The 19,675-nt window shown below is 41.9% G+C and overlaps 1 protein-coding gene across 7 annotated transcripts in view; it reads right to left on the bottom strand.

Annotated features, from left to right (window-relative positions):
- Positions 1-19,675, bottom strand: part of LOC138757061 (fibroblast growth factor receptor 3-like) — a 165,011-nt gene that overhangs the window by 123,504 nt on the left and 21,832 nt on the right. For 6 of the 7 annotated variants that reach the window (XM_069923762.1, XM_069923763.1, XM_069923758.1 and 3 more), the window contains exon 2: positions 2,865-3,100. In XM_069923762.1, the coding sequence (XP_069779863.1) occupies positions 2,865-3,036 (172 nt within the window). In that variant the 5' untranslated portion in view covers positions 3,037-3,100. Of the gene's footprint in view, positions 1-2,864; positions 3,101-6,937; positions 7,087-19,675 lie in introns of all 7 variants that reach the window. The other variant, XM_069923764.1, reaches the window with a different exon arrangement.

Here is a 19,675-nt window from a genome sequence, read left to right as displayed (position 1 = left end):
TAGTGCTGTTAATGTCAGGTAACACAGTGGGACACAGTTAGTGCTGTTAATGTCGGGTAACACAGTGGGACACAGTTAGAGCTGCTAATGTCAGGGTAACACAGTGGGACACAGTTAGTGCTGTTAATGTCGGGTAACACAGTGGGACACAGAGCTGTTAATGTCGGGGTAACACAGTGGGACACAGTTAGAGCTGTTAATGTCGGGGTAACACAGTGGGACACAGTTAGTGCTGTTAATGTCGGGGTAACACAGAGGGACACAGTTAGAGCTGTTAATGTCGGGTAACACAGTGGGAGACAGAGCTGTTAATGTTGGGGTAACACAGTGGGACACAGTTAGAGCTGTTAATGTTGGGGTAACACAGTGGGACACAGTTAGAGCTGTTAATGTTGGGGTAACACAGTGGGACACAGTTAGTGCTGTTAATGTCGGGTAACACAGTGGGACACAGTTAGAGCTGCTAATGTCAGGGTAACACAGTGGGACACAGTTAGTGCTGTTAATGTCAGGTAACACAGTGGGACACAGTTAGTGCTGTTAATGTCGGGTAACACAGTGGGACACAGTTAGAGCTGCTAATGTCAGGGTAACACAGTGGGACACAGTTAGTGCTGTTAATGTCGGGTAACACAGTGGGACACAGCTGTTAATGTCGGGGTAACACAGTGGGACACAGTTAGAGTTGTTAATGTCGGGGTAACACAGTGGGACACAGTTAGAGCTGTTAATGTCGGGTAACACAGTGGGAGACAGTTAGAGCTGTTAATGTCGGGGTAACACAGTGGGACACAGTTAGAGCTGCTAATATCGGGGTAACACAGTGGGACACAGTTAGAGCTGTTAATGTCGGGTAACACAATGGGACACAGTTAGTGCAGCAAGCTCACAGCTCCAGTCACCCAGTTCAATCCCAAACACCAGTGCTGTCTGTTTGGGGATTGTGCATTGACCATGTTTTTGTGGGATTCTCCTGGATACTTCAATTTCTGCACAATTTCTGATGGGTGAATTGGTCAGTGGGAGGGTGGTGAATTGAGTAATGAAGGGGGGGGGTACTGAAATGATGGGGATGCGATAGAAAATAGGTTACTGAAAGGCAGAGTGGGAAGTGGAACCAATGGAATGAGAGCCAGCATGGACATGATGGGCCAAATAACCTCCTTATATGTTGTAAGGAAACATGGAAATTATGACCAGCTGTGGCTGAAAAGTTGACCACCTCCAGCAAGGGAAGGAGGCTGCTTCCCAAGGACTTTATCCTCCTATTTTAACTTTTTAAAAAGTTAAATTTAGACATATAACAGAGTAACAGACCATTTTGGCCCACATGTCTGTGTTGCCTAATCAATACCCAATTAACCTACATGCCCGGTAAATTATTTTTGAAGGGTGGGAGGAAACCAGAGCCCCCACCCAGGGAAAATCCAAGCAGACATGGGGAGAGCGAACAAACTCCTTATGGACAGTACAGGGTTCGAATCCTGGTCCCGATCGCTGGCACTGTAAAGGTGTTAAGCTAAACACCATGCAAACCATGTCACCCCGACTCTCAAACACCAGGATGTGAATTAGTGGGGGTGAACTGCACTCGTATTAGTTGATCAAAGGATCTACAAGGCAGGATCCAGACCATTTTCCAACTGTTCACATTCTTTTTCCCCACAGGAATCATACTGTTGTCAGATGGAAATTCCAGAATAATATAATCAACCAAGATAATAAACAGCTTTACATAATCATGAATTTATTTGCAATTATGACAATGTCATGCATTTTGGTAGCACTTTTAATGTAACTAAACACTTAGTGTATTTTTACAAGAATGTCAAACAAAATGTGTGGAGAGATAAAGGCAAATGACCAAATATTCGGCCAAAGAGGAAGATTTTGGAGGAAAGATTATCCAGGCTTCCAGAATGTGGCCCTTCTTAAATGAAGAACTAGCTGGCAATGCCAAACAGATTTAAATGAGGAGGCATGAAAAGCTCGGATTGGAGGAAACCTCATACTGTTCCAGAACGGAAGGAGAAGTCTGGATTTTTATGTGTGTTGGGATATGAGCTCAGTTTTACTGTAGATGGAAGGAAGGGCGCACTACCAGAGCCAGTTCCGGAGTAACAGCAGCATGTGCCTATGCTATGTTCTGTTAGGACGTTATGCTGGGACCAGCTCACTTTTTCTCTTCCTTTACAGGAATCGATAGAAATTTTTGCACCTGTAGTGGTGCCGCAAAGCAACGAATTTCGTGACACATGTTCGTTACGGTAAATTCTGATTCTAACATCTTAGCCTCCTTCACACAGTGAATTAATCTGAAGAAACAAGTTAAACAGGAAAGTCTGCAGACGCTGGGGTTGAGTACAATACACAAACATGCTGGAGAAACTCAGCAGGTCAAGCAGCAGGTACAGGAAGTAAAGGGTTACCAACAATTTGGGCTTCATGAAGGGGCAAGGCTCGAAACTTTGGTTCCCCTTTACTTCCCATGGATGCTGCGTGGCCTGCTGAGTTTCTCCAGCATGTTTGTGTGTTGCACTCTGAGTAAACACTGGCTTCATTGTAAAAGATGGACTCCCAGTGAATTTTCGTCTTAAAACACTCCCGAGCCGAACTGAGGGAATACTTTCAAACCAAACACTGCGTGATTGAAGAAGAGCTTTCCAACACCTTCTCAAGAGCAGTAAACTCTGGCCTTGTCTACATACCCCAGGTCCACAGATCGATCATTTAAAAGTTGAGTGAAAGAATCAAACACACGTGCACACACACACAAATGTTAATTCTCTAACCTCTTCCCTTTCATTCCCCTGCAATGCCAAGCAATGAATTGAAAAATGAAATAAATCAGTTGAGATGCTTACTTGGGGGAGAGCGTGTGCTGATCTTTGCTTCAGGGTCCGAGATGCGGAGCTTGGCTGCTGGGATGCCGGTGGTGGTGACTAAACAGGCACAGAGTGTGTACCACAGGGCGATCATTCCTCTGCAGCTGCTGCTGGTCCGACTGCTAATGTCCTGACCAGCCTTGGACATCATCTGTGTGCGCCCCTCACAGGCATGGGCGTTCTGCTTGCATTGCCGACTGCTGTATCCCTGAGTGCTGCAGAAGGAAAAGAGGTGTCAGCACGAGAGCCAGACAGACATCACTTGACGTGGGCAAAGGCCCTCTGACGCGTTCTGCTGAATGAGGTTTGCACTAAACACCCCCTAGAGTCACGGTTATACATCATGGAAGCAGGCCCTGTATTCAACCAGTCTGGGTTGACCATTACACCGATCCTACATAGATCTGCAGAAGATATGTATGAATGAAAACACCAACCTCCAAATTCAAGGAGAGTTTCTTTCCTGCTGGTGGCCAACTCTTTTAATTTTTCTCTACTGCCTACACTATTTGGGTAATTTTTTCTAAGCCCTACACCCTTTGACTACGCTAACAGAGCTCTCCACGCCGCTGTCTTATTCATTTGTGTCTGTTATTATGGTATTACCTGCTGTACAAGTTGAGTTTCCCAAACAGCGCAGAAAATGAAGCATCCGACTATTCCAGTGCACGTGACAGTAAAACAATGCAATGTTTTTATTCTCCTGACACTTTCATCAAATCTGCCCAGATTCTATCACTCACCTGAGCATTAGGGGCAATTTGCAGAGGCCTAAAAAAGTTACTACATCTTTTGTGATGTGGAAGGAAACCCGGAAAAATATCCATACGTGCACAAGGGCAATGTGCAAATTGCACGCAGACAAGACCCAAGGTCAGGATCGAACCCGGGCCTCTGGTACCGAGGAGCAGTTGCTCTTCTCACTCCACCACTGTGTTGACTTCAGTCAGGAGAGCACAGCCAACCAGAAGAACCATTCGTGAGAATCACCAGTACATTTCCCGCACATGACGGAAAACTTCACAGCAAAGCTGTTGAAGGTTGCTCTGAGTATACTTAGCTGCAATTGTAAAGATCAGATAAATTATTCTCAGATAAATGATCGTCGACCAGCAGGAAAACACGCCCTGGAACCAGATGCCAGATGATTCTCTTCCTTCACCATTCTCCAGCTCCGTCCCCTAGTTTAGTGGGACGTTGGGTCACCACACCAGCTACTTGCCACTCTCCCTGTTGCAATCAGCAACCTGGATACAGCTACCTAGTCAGAGGAAGGGATTTATTTAACCTGCAAAGTTCACACCACTCAGTGCTCTGTTGACACAGCAATTGATTCCACAAATGATGTAATAATGTAACCAAGGTTTCAAGCGCTTGTACAATAAAGTTTGAAGAATATAGAAGCCGGCCTGTCTGCCTTGGAACCTGTTTCAGTACTCAACTCAATCAACACTGATCTGAACATCATTTCTGCCTCTCCTCCATTGAACCATTGCCTTGCCAACTCTTGCCTAACAGAAATTCGGTGAAAACTTCAAATGACACCCAGCACAAGGAGCAGTTTTTCACCTCCCCTTCTGTGAAAGATTGCCTCCTGATCTTTAAGGCTGTGCCCCTTACTGTGCATTGCCTCCACCTTTTAGAAACGCAATCATCTCAATCAGATCTCTGGTCAATCTGCAGTAGGTTCCAGGCCAATCATCCTGGAGTCGAAGTCGGCTGAAAATGCACATAGGTAGGAGTGGGCCTCTGTCTGCGGGGTATTAAAAATGACCTCATGTAAACTTGAACAATGAGACTGCAGAGTTAATAATGGAACGTAAAGAAGAAATAATTATGAGAAACACAAGATGCCGGAATCTGTGAGGTAAACTAATGGAGCTGACAGCTTAGATCCTCAGATCTCAGTGGAAGTGGGCAAGTGGCCGCTGTGACTGTGGATGCATCGGTCATAATCCACCAAAATTCCTTGAATTCTGGAGGGGCCCTGGAGGACTGGAAAAATGCAATTGTAACACCATACCATTCAAGAAAGGAGGGAGACAGAAAGCAAGACACCGTAGGCCCTGTCATTGGGAAAATGCAAAAACCCATTATTAAGGAGCTAATAATAGATGTTTAGAAAAATATATAGCAATCAAACACAATTGACATAATTTTATAAAAGGGAAATTTGCTAGGGCTCTTTGAAGAGGTAACACATAGGGTAGATAGAGGGAAAGCCAATGCATTAATGCATTTGGCGTTCAATAATTTATCACATCAAAGGTTATTGCACAAGATCAGAGTGAATAAGATGGGGCAAAATGTTTCACTGGACAGAAAGTGGCTCATGAAAAGAAAAGTAAGAAAATAACTGGGGTCAGCAGGGATCAGTCATAGAAATTTAACTATTTATGATCTATATCAGCCATATTATGTGTGTCATAATTCTACTCCCTGGCAGACAGGAGAAGGGACAAAGTCAGGCCATTGGTGCCTGACAGGAGAAGAGGAACTTTGAAATCAGTTGCTCCAGGTAGATGAGCTTGTTAACCACGAATGGTAATTCATCTAGAAAAGGTGAAACTCCAATTTCAAATGTCCGCTGCCTTGTGGCCATACCCGCTCACGGGAAAAGCTGTGGGAGTTAAACCCCCTGAGGAAAAATATGGAGTTGGAGTCCTGAAGGCGGCTGACTGCTGTTCCCAGCACCAGCACGGAAACTCCTGCGATGCTGCTGGCACCAAACTATCGACTTTCGGGGGTCCTTTTGGCCTGTCATTAGTATGGGGGGGGGGTGTTCCTCTGCAACGGCAACAGATGGATCTCCAGATCAACTCTGCCTTGGCTTGCACCTTGGAAAGGCCACTCCAAGGGCACAGTACCCATGGTCGACCATGACTGACAGAGGCCACATATCAGCTATTCTCAATGGAGCCAGACAGGGGCCACAGCACATTTAAGGGGGGAACCACAGACTAACATCATAATTTTTCTTAATGTAGTCTGTGGGAGAGAAGAACAGAAGAAACCAAGTAAACAACTGCTTCACAGGGAAACTTTGAGCAGAGATCTAAGGGCGCCACAGCCAAAAAAACAGTTGAGGATGGCTGATCTATAGTAATGATTTGAAAGAAGGAGGAGATTATACTGCTGTCAAGTTGCTGGTTACAATGGACAATGGAGATTTTGCTCTTGAACACTTTCGGGTGTATTTTATGGCTCCTAATCATGAGAATTTTCCTATCACTTACCGTTTTTTTTTAGATATGTGATTTCCTGTCATATTTTAAGTCTACTTCAAACCGTAAAGTGCAACATGTCATTGAAAATTCATATTCTGCTTTCACACTTGGGACTTCCCTGCTGATCTTGGTGCAGTGACAAACTTGGTGAAAAGTTTCACTAGGACCATGGAAAAGCAGTATCAGGGCAACTGGAATCCATCAATACTGCCCGTCTATTGCTGGACACAACACGAGAGGCATCAAATGCTTAGTACCAACAAAAATGAGAGGCAAAACATTTTTAACAGTTAAACTCATGCAATGTGTCAGCCTCACAATTCAATTAAACATGCTAATTTCAATAAAAGTTAATTTAATATTTCTCCAACTTCCTACGTGATAGAGCAAATCTGAAATGATCTTTGTGTTCAGCTTGAAATTGTCGATCATAATCCCCCATTTGTTTCAGAAAGCACGTTGCTGTCCAGCATTATACAAGGATAGGTGGGTGAGTTAATTGTGGGAAGGGTTGGACCCAAAGTGTTAACACAGATGATGCCAGACCTGCTGAGTGTTTCCTGTCCATTCTGTTTTATTTTTCAGATTTCTACCATCTTGTTTTCCAATTTCCAGTCACTGAAATTTATGACATTCATTTTCGTAGTCAGTTACGAGGGTGAGTGATGTAGGCAAGGCGTTGCACTCTCACCCTCTGGAACTTCCTGAGCCCCTATCCCACAAGAGGACTTCCAAGCCAAAATCACCCTGAGCTGGATGCAATCATAATTCTGCCACTGAAAGGCCCTGCTATTTATTTGCAAATCCAGGATTAGTGCATCTCACCCATTTACTGCTGGTGCACGTGGTAGAGTTGTTGCCTCACGGTTTGAGTGACCACGGATTTGTCCCTGACCTTGTGTTATCTGTGCTCATTTTCCCCGGCAACTGTTTGTTTCAGTTCTGGTCACCTCATTATAGGAAGGGTGTGGAAGCTATGGAGAGAGGGCAGAAGAGATTTATCAGGATGGAAAATGAGTCTTAGGGAAGGTTAGCAGAGCTGGGAGTTTTCTCTTTGGTGCGTAGAAGGATGAGAGGAGACTTAATAGATTATGAGAGGCATAGATAGGTTGGACAGCCAGTGCCTGTTTCCCAGGGCAGGATCAGCACACACCAGAGAACATGCATACAAAATGAAGGGAGGGAAGTTTAGGGGAGACATCAGGGGTACGTTTCTATGCAGAGAGTTGTGGGTGCCTGGAATGCCTTGCTAGGGATGGTGGTGCAGGCTGAATCATTAGGACCATTTAAGAGTATCTTAGACAGGTACATAGATGAAAGAAAAATAGAGGGTTACAGGGTAGGGAAGGTTTAGTAGTTATTTTTAAGGAATATATGGGTCGGCACAACATCAAGGGCTGAAGGGCCTCTACTGTGCTGTAATGTTCTATGTTCTGTTTCCTACGGTGGCTACGGTTTCTTTCCACATCCCGAAGACATGAGGGTCGGTAGGATAACCAGTCAATGTATTTAGCCGGTGATGTAGTGGTGAGTGGTAGGACCTTGAAGGAAGGAGATGACTGAGGAGGATTAGAGTAAGTGGGCAGGTCATGATTGGTGTTCAGAGTCCATACTTGAACTTGCAAGGACCCACAACCTCAATGGGCAAGTAGTTTACAACCAGATCCAGGCCTTGGAAATAGGTGTGGGGGAGGGGGGTGTGTAAAAGAGGTGCTGCCCCTCAGAGCAGAGTGAGTTAGTATCCCACCATGTGTACAGCTGTCCACACATCAGTCATGGCTAGAGTGTGGAAAGTCTACTGACTGGTTGCATCATGACCTGAATTGAAGCATAGCAGGACGCAGAAAGTGGCAAGTTCATCGCTCACACTGACCTCCTGTCCACTGAAGACAACCCACCTCAAGATGAAGCCCAACGTCATGAAAGACCTTCACCATTCTGGTCACGGACTCTCCTTGTTGCTACCTTCAGGCACAAAGTACCTGAACCAACATCTATAGGTTCGAGAAATCCTTTTCCAAAGCTATCAAGTCCTTGAACCTTCCTGTATTACTCTCACCAGAACACAACTCCAGGGCCAACATGCACTAAAGACACAGCTCATTTTCTACACAACCAGCCATTAATGAATATTTATTTGTATTTCCTCTTGTTATGTATTATTTATATTTGTATTGTCATTGGTGTGCCTGGGAATCTGCAACAAATAGACTTCTATCTGTATATTGTATTTATGAACATAATGACAAACTCTATAAATTCATTCATTCTCTTACACAGAGAGCAAGGCAGAAACAAGGAATTTATCTTTCACAGAAGCAGTCACAGTAATCCAGAATACCAGCCCTGCTCCAACTTCCTTTCAAAGAGTAACTGAATCTATTCTTAAACAGTAACAGGGTCTCTACTTCAAAGTCCCACTCCTGTGCTGCAGTGTTAAACGTACTGCTGCTGGAGATCCCAGCCAGCCCATCTATCCCTTTCGTTTCAGCTGCCTGGCCTTCCTCTCAAAAAGGCACAAAATATGGAAAGAAGCCCTTCAACCCAAAAGGTCTATGCCGGTTTTCCAACAAAGACTTACTTTACACTAATCCCACTTTATTCTCCATGCCCATGATTAAAACTGATCTCTTTTTAACACAAAAAAGGGTGGAGAAATTCAGCAAGTCATGCAGCAAAGATAGATACAAAACCCACGTTTCAGGGACCTACTGATGAGACGCCTTCTTGAACCGCTGCAGTCTTTGAGTTGTGAGAAACCCTGCCACAGCAGGAGCAGGGACAGCTTGATGGGAGGCTAGGTTATCCACTCTCGGGCACCAGGGAGAAGATGCTTAGCCTGGAGCTGAGCAGTTCCCTCGCTACCACCAATGGCAATTGAATATTCTTTTAATTCTAATTTTTAATTTCAAGATGCAGCAACACCTTGTCCGGCCCACGAGCCCGCACCCCCCAAATACGCCCATACATCCAATTAAACTACTAATCCCGCACGTCTTTGGAATGTGGGAGGAAACCGGAGCACCCGGAGGAAACCCAGGCAGACCCGGGGAGAACGTACAAACTCCTTGCAGACAGCAGCGGATTTTAATCCGCAAATAACCACGGAGGTCCGTGCTCTGGATAGCGTGCCAGCGTTTGGCAGTCCAGACCATGAGGCTTGTGGCTCAGGGATCTGTGGACCGTTGTGAGGTACCAGAGCAGGAGACCAACCCTCTACCTGCAAGGAGGAGCCTGGTTGAGGACCCCATGGGGAAGATGAACTCGGCATGGACTCCGAGGACTTACATCAGGTTGCGGATTGCTGGAGACAAGCTCATAAGGATCAGGTATCGAGGCTGGGATTCAACATGAGGTGGCCCATGGAAAGAGGGGGTCTTGAAGGACCTCGAGTGTTAGCAGCTTTCTGATCATATTGGAAATTCGGAACAAGGAGCCTGAGATTACCACTGGAGTGAAAAGGAAGCAGAGCGGCTGTAGTAGTTACGAGAGCTCAGCAGGTGCATCCACTCTAAAGGGACTCTTAACACTGAAAAGCTGTGTTATTGCCATATACACGACCTGTCTCTGGAAGCCGGCTTGCTTGTTCACACAGAATAGATGGAAAGCCAGGTTGGTGAGCCCTTTTACACAGCAGGCTGGCTTCCCGAAGCAAAAGAAGAGGGATGTGTAGTACAGCCCCGCTCCACCTCTGACACTACCTACCTTGGCAGATTAAAGCTGGGTAAATTTAGATTCCCCCCCACCTCCCATAGTCTGCCTTTGATGCGTTCACATAGCTAGGTAATGCCCAGCTTTAATTGTCTGTGTAAAAAGGGACATCTTTTTCTTATTGATGGGGGATGCTAGGCTATTGGCATCTCTCTGTGTACCTTTACAGCAGGGGAAAGTTGACAAACTTTGTGAATTTATACACGTGACAATAAAGAATCTGGAGAGTATGGCAGAGGTAGCTTGTAAGAATTACTGAAATAAATGCTGGAGAAACTCAGAAAGTCTCACAGCGTTCATAATAGGCAAAGCTACATATAACCAACATTTCGGGCCTAAGTCCTCCAAGGTTATATACGTTGGTTATATAACTTAGCCTCCTATTGTCGCTATGTGACCTGCTGAGTTTTTCCTCCCCTTTTGTGTATTTCCGGCATCTACAGACTTTCTGGTTTCACAAGGATGACTGAAAACTGTACCAACATATCTAATCATCTGGCCTAGAGCAAGGGAACACAACATGCTCTCATATACATATCTCATATCCCCTTCTCTAGTAGATGCACTCCTTCTGTTCCAAGTGCACACAGATGTGGCAATCTACTCACCAGCTTGAGATTTCCTGCACTGGGGGCCTTTATTATATACCAAACTTCTGCAGGCTCAAAGTGCATTTAGTAAAGCATGGATTGTACCATAGTAGTCAATATATCAGCTTGAACCGCAGAACGTTCACCCAACTTTCCAGCTGTATATAACTAATTTCAATCATTTCCTTCTGCTGATGAGCTGGCTGAATCTGTCCATTTTCATACGTGTAGTTTGTAACAGGCCCTTTTGGCCCAAGAGCCCGTGTCCCCCAAATGCACCCATTTACCTGCAAGCCCTGTATGCTTTTAAGGATGGGAGGAAATCCGGGCGCCCAGAGGAAACCCACGTAGACACGAAGAGAATGTTAAAAACTGCTTACAGACAGCACTGGATTTGAACACCAGTCGCTAGTGCTGTACAGCATTGCTACGCTAACTGTGCGGCCCTTTTCACTTTTGAACACTGTTCATGGCTCGACGATGAGGGGAGGAGGTGGGTGCGAGATAACATTGTGCATGCCTATTTTAAGCATTTTCACATTCATGTGTTTATTTTGTATTATCTTCAATGGTCACATTTCAGGAATGGGTAACTGGCCAATGGCAATTGCAACTGTGCAACTCCCTTGAGGAGTAGGGATGCATGAATGATACATCTGTCCAGAAAATATCAAACCCTCCGTCAAGAAAATAAAATCCTTTCATTTCCACAGTTTTTTTTACAACGTTCCAAAATCTGGCACGTTCAGTTTCCTCTCGCTGCAGTTATGTGAACACACACATTGCTAATTTGTCTGTTTCTGAACTCTCCGGAAGGGTATAAATTTCCTGAGTGTCAACATGTCTGAGGATCTGTCCTGAAGCCTCCATATTGATGCAATCATGAAGGCTCACCGGAGGCTATACTTTGTGAGGTATTTGAGGGCATTCAATATGTGACCGAAGACTCATAAACTTCTACAGGTGTACCGTGGAGAGCATTCTGGCTGGTTTCATCACTGTCTGGTGTGAAGGCACCAACTCTCAGGACAAGAATGAACTCCAGAGGGTTGTTAACTTGGCCTGCAACGTCACAGGCACCAGACTTCACTCCATCGAGGACATCAACAAGAGACGGTGTCTTAAGAAAGCAGCCTCTATTCTCAAGAACCCCCACCACCCAGGCCATGCCCTCTTCTTTCTGGTTCCATTGGGGGAAAAGTACAGGAGCCTAAACACAAGCAAAGACACTGCCTTACTTTGACTTTTCCAGCACTAATTTTATTTATTTTTGTACGGTGGTTTATATGAATATTTGCAATGTGAACAACAAATTTTGTGACTTGGTCATGACAATAAATTCTGACCCTGATTCTAAATCAATGATTAATTCCATTTTTTTAAAAATTACTTAATTGTTTGCATCATTACCGGGAAAAAATGAATAAAACATTAATCAAAGCGAATGATACAAAAAACTTTTATATTTTTCTTCCCATCCCCCCACCCAAAAATAAGAAAAGAAACACCTACCATTTAATATACAATAATATTAGTATAGACAATCATTAATTGTTATTAAAAATTACTAATTAAGAAGAGAGGATAAGAGAGGAGAGGTGGTGGAAAATTATCCATTAAATCCATATATGGTTTCCAAATACCATAAAAATTTTCAACTCGATTCTTTAAACTATACGTATTTTTTTCCAAATGTACACAATTTCACATCTCATTATACCATCTACTTAATAACACTTCTCCATCATCTTTCCATGATATCACTATACATTTCTTTGCAGTTGCTATTGCAATAGTTAAAAATTTTTCTTGGTATTTATCCAATTTCAATTTTAAATCCTTTCCATAAATATCTCCAAATAAAAATATTCTTGGATCCTTTGATATCTTTATCTTCATAATTTGCCCTAACAATAAACTCAGTTCATTCCAAAACTTTTCCACTTTTTCACAAGACCACACCGAATGCAAAAAAATAGTCTCTATTTTTTTTGCACGTCGAAAACACTTATTTGAATAATTAGGATCAAGTTCATTTAACTTATGTGGAGTATAATACCATTGGTGAAGAAAATTATATCGAACTATTTGATATCTAACATTTACTGTATTCGTAACACTTTCATAACATAATTTGGACCAAATCTCCTCCTGAATTTGTATATTTAAATCTTTCTCCCATTGGATTTTTGATTGATATAAATTTTTTTTGTTAGTCTCTTGTACATATTAGTAATAAATTTCTTAACAACAAATGTGTCTGTTATTATATCTTCAAATTGATTTTGTTTAGGGAGTCTCAAATCTGCTCCCAGTCTTTTTTTTAATTGATGATATGCAAAAATTCCATTATTATATATAGACCCCAACAATGAAGACGCTGTTTACATCCGGTACCGCACGGATGGCAGTCTCTTCAATCTGAGGCGCCTGCAAGCTCACACCAAGACACAAGAGAAACTTGTCCGTGAACTACTCTTTGCAGATGATGCCGCTTTAGTTGCCCATTCAGAGCCAGCTCTTCAGCGCTTGACGTCCTGCTTTGCGGAAACTGCCAAAATGTTTGGCCTGGAAGTCAGCCTGAAGAAAACTGAGGTCCTCCATCAGCCAGCTCCCCACCATGACTACCAGCCCCCCCACATCTCCATCGGGCACACAAAACTCAAAACGGTCAACCAGTTTACCTATCTCGGCTGCACCATTTCATCAGATGCAAGGATCGACAATGAGATAGACAACAGACTCGCCAAGGCAAATAGCGCCTTTGGAAGACTACACAAAAGAGTCTGGAAAAACAACCAACTGAAAAACCTCACAAAGATAAGCGTATACAGAGCCGTTGTCATACCCACACTCCTGTTCGGCTCCGAATCATGGGTCCTCTACCGGCACCACCTACGGCTCCTAGAACGCTTCCACCAGCGTTGTCTCCGCTCCATCCTCAACATCCATTGGAGCGCTCACACCCCTAACGTCGAGGTACTCGAGATGGCAGAGGTCGACAGCATCGAGTCCACGCTGCTGAAGATCCAGCTGCGCTGGATGGGTCACGTCTCCAGAATGGAGGACCATCGCCTTCCCAAGATCGTATTATATGGCGAGCTCTCCACTGGCCACCGTGACAGAGGTGCACCAAAGAAAAGGTACAAGGACTGCCTAAAGAAATCTCTTGGTGCCTGCCACATTGACCACCGCCAGTGGGCTGATAACGCCTCAAACTGTGCATCTTGGCGCCTCACAGTTTGGCGGGCAGCAGCCTCCTTTGAAGAAGACCGCAGAGCCCACCTCACTGACAAAAGGCAAAGGAGGAAAAACCCAACACCCAACCCCAACCAACCAATTTTCCCTTGCAACCGCTGCAATCGTGTCTGCCTGTCCCGCATCGGACTGGTCAGCCACAAACGAGCCTGCAGCTGACGTGGACTTTTTACCCCCTCCATAAATCTTCGTCCGCGAAGCCAAGCCAAAGAAAAAATTTATCTTTTAATTGATCAAAAGTTAAGAAAAAAGAAAAACAATCCTTTATTCTCTGTATACATTCATTGTACCAATTATCAAATAAAGAATTATTCAAAGTAGAAGGAAGAAGTTGATTTTGTTTTAACAACATTTTTGGTCATTGATAATTTTTAATTCCTCTCTCAATCACCAATTTCATTCATGTCTATTTGAATTCAAGCTGGTTTTTCATCCCGTTGATAAAAGGAAGACAAAAATCTCAATTCAGCTGGTTTAAAATAATTCTTAAAATTTGGTAGTCTTAGTCCACCCTGATCAAATTTCCACATTAATTTTTCTAAACCAATTCTTGACATCTTACCTTTCCAAACGAATTCACGTATTATTTTATTCAAGTTTCAAAATAAAAATTCTGGGACTTGAATGGGCAAAGATTGAAACAAATATATTCTTGGGAAAATATTCATTTTAATACAATTCATTCATCCTATTAACGTTATTTGTAAATCTTTCCATCTTTTCAAATCCTCTTCCAATTTTTTTTAACAATGGCAAATAATTTAGTTTAAACAAATTACTTATCTTTCTACTAATTTTAATTCCTAAGTATTTAATTGCTTCATTTTGCCATTTAAATTTTGTCAATTTTTTACACTGAGAGTAATCCATATCCACCATAGGCATTACTTCATTTTTATCAACATTCACTTTATAACCTGATACTAACCCATACTCTTTTAATCTCTCATTCAACTTATTTAATGATATTTCTGGTCTCAGTAAATATACTATAACATCATCAGCAAATAAACTAATTTTATGTTCTTTATTACCCACTTCAAATCCTTTAATTTCATTATCAATTCTAATTATTCTGCCAATGGTCCAATCACTCATGCAAAAAAAAAGTGATAATGGACAACCTTGTCTAGAAGACCTTTCAAGTAAAAAGGGTTGTAAGATTTGTTTATTCATAATCACTTTTGCTTTTGGTTGATCATACAATGCCTTTATCCAGTTTATAAAAATATTTGGAATCCCAAAAAGTATTAAGTGTCTCAAATAAAAAAGCCCATTCCAATCGATCAAATACTTTCTCTGCATCTAATGCTACTGCTACCATGGGAATCTTTCTATTTTGTGCTATATTTACCAAACTTAACTATGTTATCTGCTGCTTTTCTATTTTTAATAAAACCAGTTTGATCTAAATTTATTACTTTTGGCAAAAAATCAACTAGCCTATTAGCTAACAATTTCAATACAATTTTATAGTCTGTATTCAATAATGATAGAGGTCTATATGAATAAGGTTGTAAACAATCTTTCCCTTTTTTTGGAATTACAGTTAATAATGCTGTTTTAAAAGATTCAGATAGATCATAAATCTCTTTCATTTGACCTAATACCTCCATCAATACAGATATTAATAGCTCCTTAAACTCTTCATAAAATTCTGGTGGTAAACCGTCTTCACCTGGCACCTTATTATTTTGTAGAGACTTTAGACTATCATAAAACTCTTTTTCTGAAAAATGCTCAGACAGTCTTATCTTTTCATCCTCCTTTAACACCAGTAATTTAATTTGTCTCAAATAATCTCTTATTTTATTATCATCTCTCCTAGACTCTGAACGATAAGGATTAGCATAAAAGTCTTTAAAATTATCATTTATTTCCTGCATTTTATGTTATCTGTCCTGATAATTTCTTTGTTGCAATTATTGTTCTAGAAATCTGTTCCATTTTTAATTACCATGCTAAAGCTTTACACCCAACTCGTAATATTTTTGTCGTGTTCTCATTATATCTCTCTCCACTCTGCACAGAGTGAGGAATTAAGTCTGCATAGCATTAACTCTTAATTGCTTCAACTCTAACAATTTTCTCTTCTCCTCCTCTATCTACTTGAATTTCCTTCTCCAATTTCATTATTTATCTAATTGAGTAATTTCCTTCATATATTCTTTTTATTTTTGAAGTATATCTTTTTATTTTTGAAGTATATCTTTTTATTTTTGAAGTATAACTTATTATTTGACCTCTCAAATATGCCTTTGTTGAATCCCATAATGCACATTTACTCGCAACTGAATCCTTATTAATATCTAGAAAAACATTTATCTCTTGCCTCATAAAATCACAAAATTCTCTTTTTTTCAACCAAATAGTATTTAACCTCCATCCATAACCTACCTTTTGTTCTTCTTACAATTGAATAGACAAAATTAAAGGTGAATGATCTGATAAAACCTGTGCATGATATTCCACTCTTTGTACTCTATATTGAAGTTGTGCAGAAATTAAAAACATATCTATCTGCGAATATGTTTTAAATTGAAAAGAATAAAAAGAATAATCTCTTTCATTTAGGTGGATTTTTCTCCATATATCCACTAAATCTATATCTTTCATTAAATCTGTTATCATTTTTGCTACCTTATTTTTCATTATTCTATCTCCCGATCTATCTAATTTAGAGTTTAAAGCAAAATTAAAATCCCCTCCCAATATAACATTTCCCTTGGCATTTCATAAATTCATAAAGACATCTTGCATAAATTTCCCATCATCTATATTTGTTGCGTATATATGGTCCATTGTTTCCAATAAATCTGACAATTCACCATAACGTATCTCCCCGCTACATCTATATTAATATCCAATATTTTAACTGGTAAATTTTTATTAATTACTATTGCTGTACCTTTAGCCTTAGAATTTAAAGTTGATGCTATTACTGTTCCTACCCAATCTCTTTTTAATTTTTAATGTTCTTTTTCCATCAAATGTGTTTCCTGTAAAAATATAAACTAATATTTTTTTCTGCTTTATTTGATTCTGAATCCATTACTATTTAATACTAATAAAATGAAATTTATCAACAATCTAAACTCTCATAAAATCCAATAACCGTCCAACTTTCTATCTCCACTCCTCTTACATCCAAAATACTAACTAAATATTTCATAATAAAATTATTAAATTTAGGAGTATTAAAGAGAAAAAAGAACAGAAACCCTACCCCCAACCCCCCCAAAGGCGAACATTTTTATATCCCTGATCTATAGGAGTTGTGATCGAAAACCACATCCACCCACTAGATTCTGTGGAGACCAGGCTCATTCTCTCAACGAACTCCCCCGAAATTATACTATCTCATGCCTCAAAAATCTACTGAAACATACAATGATCAATTCATGTTTTACACAGATCTATTGGGTAAAAGCTGTCCTCTCTAATATTCTCTCTTCTCCTAAAACTTATCTCATTATACATCCCCAATGGCAATCTTTCCTCTAACTCTCTCTCTTCAGCTATCTCCCAATTCTCGTCTCATTTTCTCAGGCAGCGAACCTGCAAACACTTTCACTTCATTCTAAGTGTGGTCTTACCAGAGATTTGTAGAGTTGCACCATGACTTCGCTTATCCTGAACTCAATCTCCCCCATTAATGAAACCCAGCATCCCATAGGCCTTCTTAGGTATTTCTATCGGCCTGTGCGGCGTCCTTGAGGGATGTATGGATTTGGACCCCAAGGTCTCTCTGTCTATTCATCTACAGATTCATGTCCAGATCATGTATAAACCCCCCAAATCCTACACTGAGAAACACCTTACTACCAGTTGGTTCCCAGATAACTGTCTTGCCTTCTGAGATCCAACAATGAAAGTTACCAAAAATAGCTGGAGCCAAGTGACTTGAATGCCATAATTTTGTGGACTCCCCTTTTACAAAGGCTTGTTTGTCAGCACTTTGCAATGGTGGCCCCGTGATACAGCTGTTTGATTGACAGCAATTAGCTCTTTTTCTTTTCTTTGGCTTGGCTTCGCGGACGAAGATTTATGGAGGGGGTAAAAAGTCCACGTCAGCTGCAGGCTCGTTTGTGGCTGACAAGTCCGATGCGGGACAGGCAGACACGGTTGCAGGGGAAAATTGGTTGGTTGGGGTTGGGTGTTGGGTTTTTCCTCCTTTGCCTTTTGTCAGTGAGGTGGGCTCTGCGGTCTTCTTCAAAGGAGGTTGCTGCCCGCCAAACTGTGAGGCGCCAAGATGCACTGTTTGAGGCATTATCAGCCCACTGGTGGTGGTCAATGTGGCAGGCACCAAGAGATTTCTTTAGGCAGTCCTTGTACCTTTTCTTTGGTGCACCTCTGTCACGGTGGCCAGTGGAGAGCTCGCCATATAACACGATCTTGGGAAGGCGATGGTCCTCCATTCTGGAGACGTGACCCATCCAGCGCAGCTGGATCTTCAGCAGCGTGGACTCGATGCTGTCGACCTCTGCCATCTCGAGTACTTCGACGTTAGGGATGAAAGCGCTCCAATGGATGTTGAGGATGGAGCGGAGACAATGCTGGTGGAAGCGTTCTAGGAGCCGTAGGTGGTGCCGGTAGAGGACCCATGATTCGGAGCCGAACAGGAGTGTGGGTATGACAACGGCTCTGTATACGCTTATCTTTGTGAGGTTTTTCAGTTGGTTGTTTTTCCAGACTCTTTTGTGCAGTCTTCCAAAGGCGCTATTTGCCTTGGCGAGTCTGTTGTCTATCTCGTTGTCGATCCTTGCATCTGATGAAATGGTGCAGCCGAGATAGGTAAACTGGTTGACCGTTTTGAGTTTTGTGTGCCCGATGGAGATGTGGGGGGGCTGGTAGTCATGGTGGGGAGCTGGCTGATGGAGGACCTCAGTTTTCTTCAGGCTGACTTCCAGGCCAAACATTTTGGCAGTTTCCGCAAAGCAGGACGTCAAGCGCTGAAGAGCTGGCCCTGAATGGGCATTGCCCAATTAGCTCTTACTGAATTCACAAATCACTGCCTAAAATTTTGAGATACAGAATAAAATTTGCTCTCTTGGAAATTATGTGAAAGAAAAAGTAAATACAGGATTTTTTTCCCCAATTCGCTTTTCTTGGCAAATTGGCAGATGGTACAGATTCATGTTACAGTTTGGCCCATTACTAACGTGTACCTCTGAATTTGAATTAAAAAAAACACCACGGGGAACATTTTCGAGGATTGTGGCCCTCCCCCCTGCCATAACGTCTTTGACTCTTTAAGTAAAATTTCCCTCAGGTGTCCTTTTGCACTTCAAAGCTCTTGCCAGCAGAATAAATCTGCATCCCATGCTTAATACCACCACAACCAGTGCTGCTCGCATAAAATTAGAGGCTTGTCCCTCAGGCTCTATGATAACAGTATGCTTGACATACGACACCCACCTGCGGGCAATGGGGGACTGAGGTCCCTGGCTTGGTTTACTGAGGAAAAGAAGGAATGCAGAATTGGCAGTGACACGCCTATGCTGGTTGCAGTACAAAGATTACAGAACAGTACATATGGCCCATTATCACGTCACTATATACCATCATCAGAAATATTTTAGATGGTCACTGCCACCTCCATACAATACTTCAACTTGCAATTTATTCAATTAAACCACTTTCTTAGATCATGCTCACTTCATAATTATAGAATTTTTTTTGGTGTACAGTCTAAGAATGGATGATCAAACATGTGTAATTTTCTAATAGCAACTGTTCCTAAATTGTTGCAGTTACTGTAACCGAGGGCATGGTACACAAAGTTCTGTGTTCCAGTGAATAAGATACTTGACCAGGCTTTCAATGTAGCTGGTGATGAATGAACTAACAGATTGAATCTGGGGAATTGTGACCATGTCTGAAACAATTGTTCACACAGAGACATGAAACCATTAGGGTCTTGAGTCGGGGCATATGGTATTCATTGGTAAGGGAAAAAAGGATGGTGCTTTGTTTGGTTTGCGAGAAATCCATCTGGGCTCAG

Source organism: Narcine bancroftii, chromosome 3 (assembly GCF_036971445.1).
Source record: "Narcine bancroftii isolate sNarBan1 chromosome 3, sNarBan1.hap1, whole genome shotgun sequence".
Lineage (NCBI taxonomy): Eukaryota > Metazoa > Chordata > Chondrichthyes > Torpediniformes > Narcinidae > Narcine > Narcine bancroftii.
Note: the sequence above shows the minus strand (reverse complement) of the source record. Positions and strands in the feature narration are given on the sequence as shown.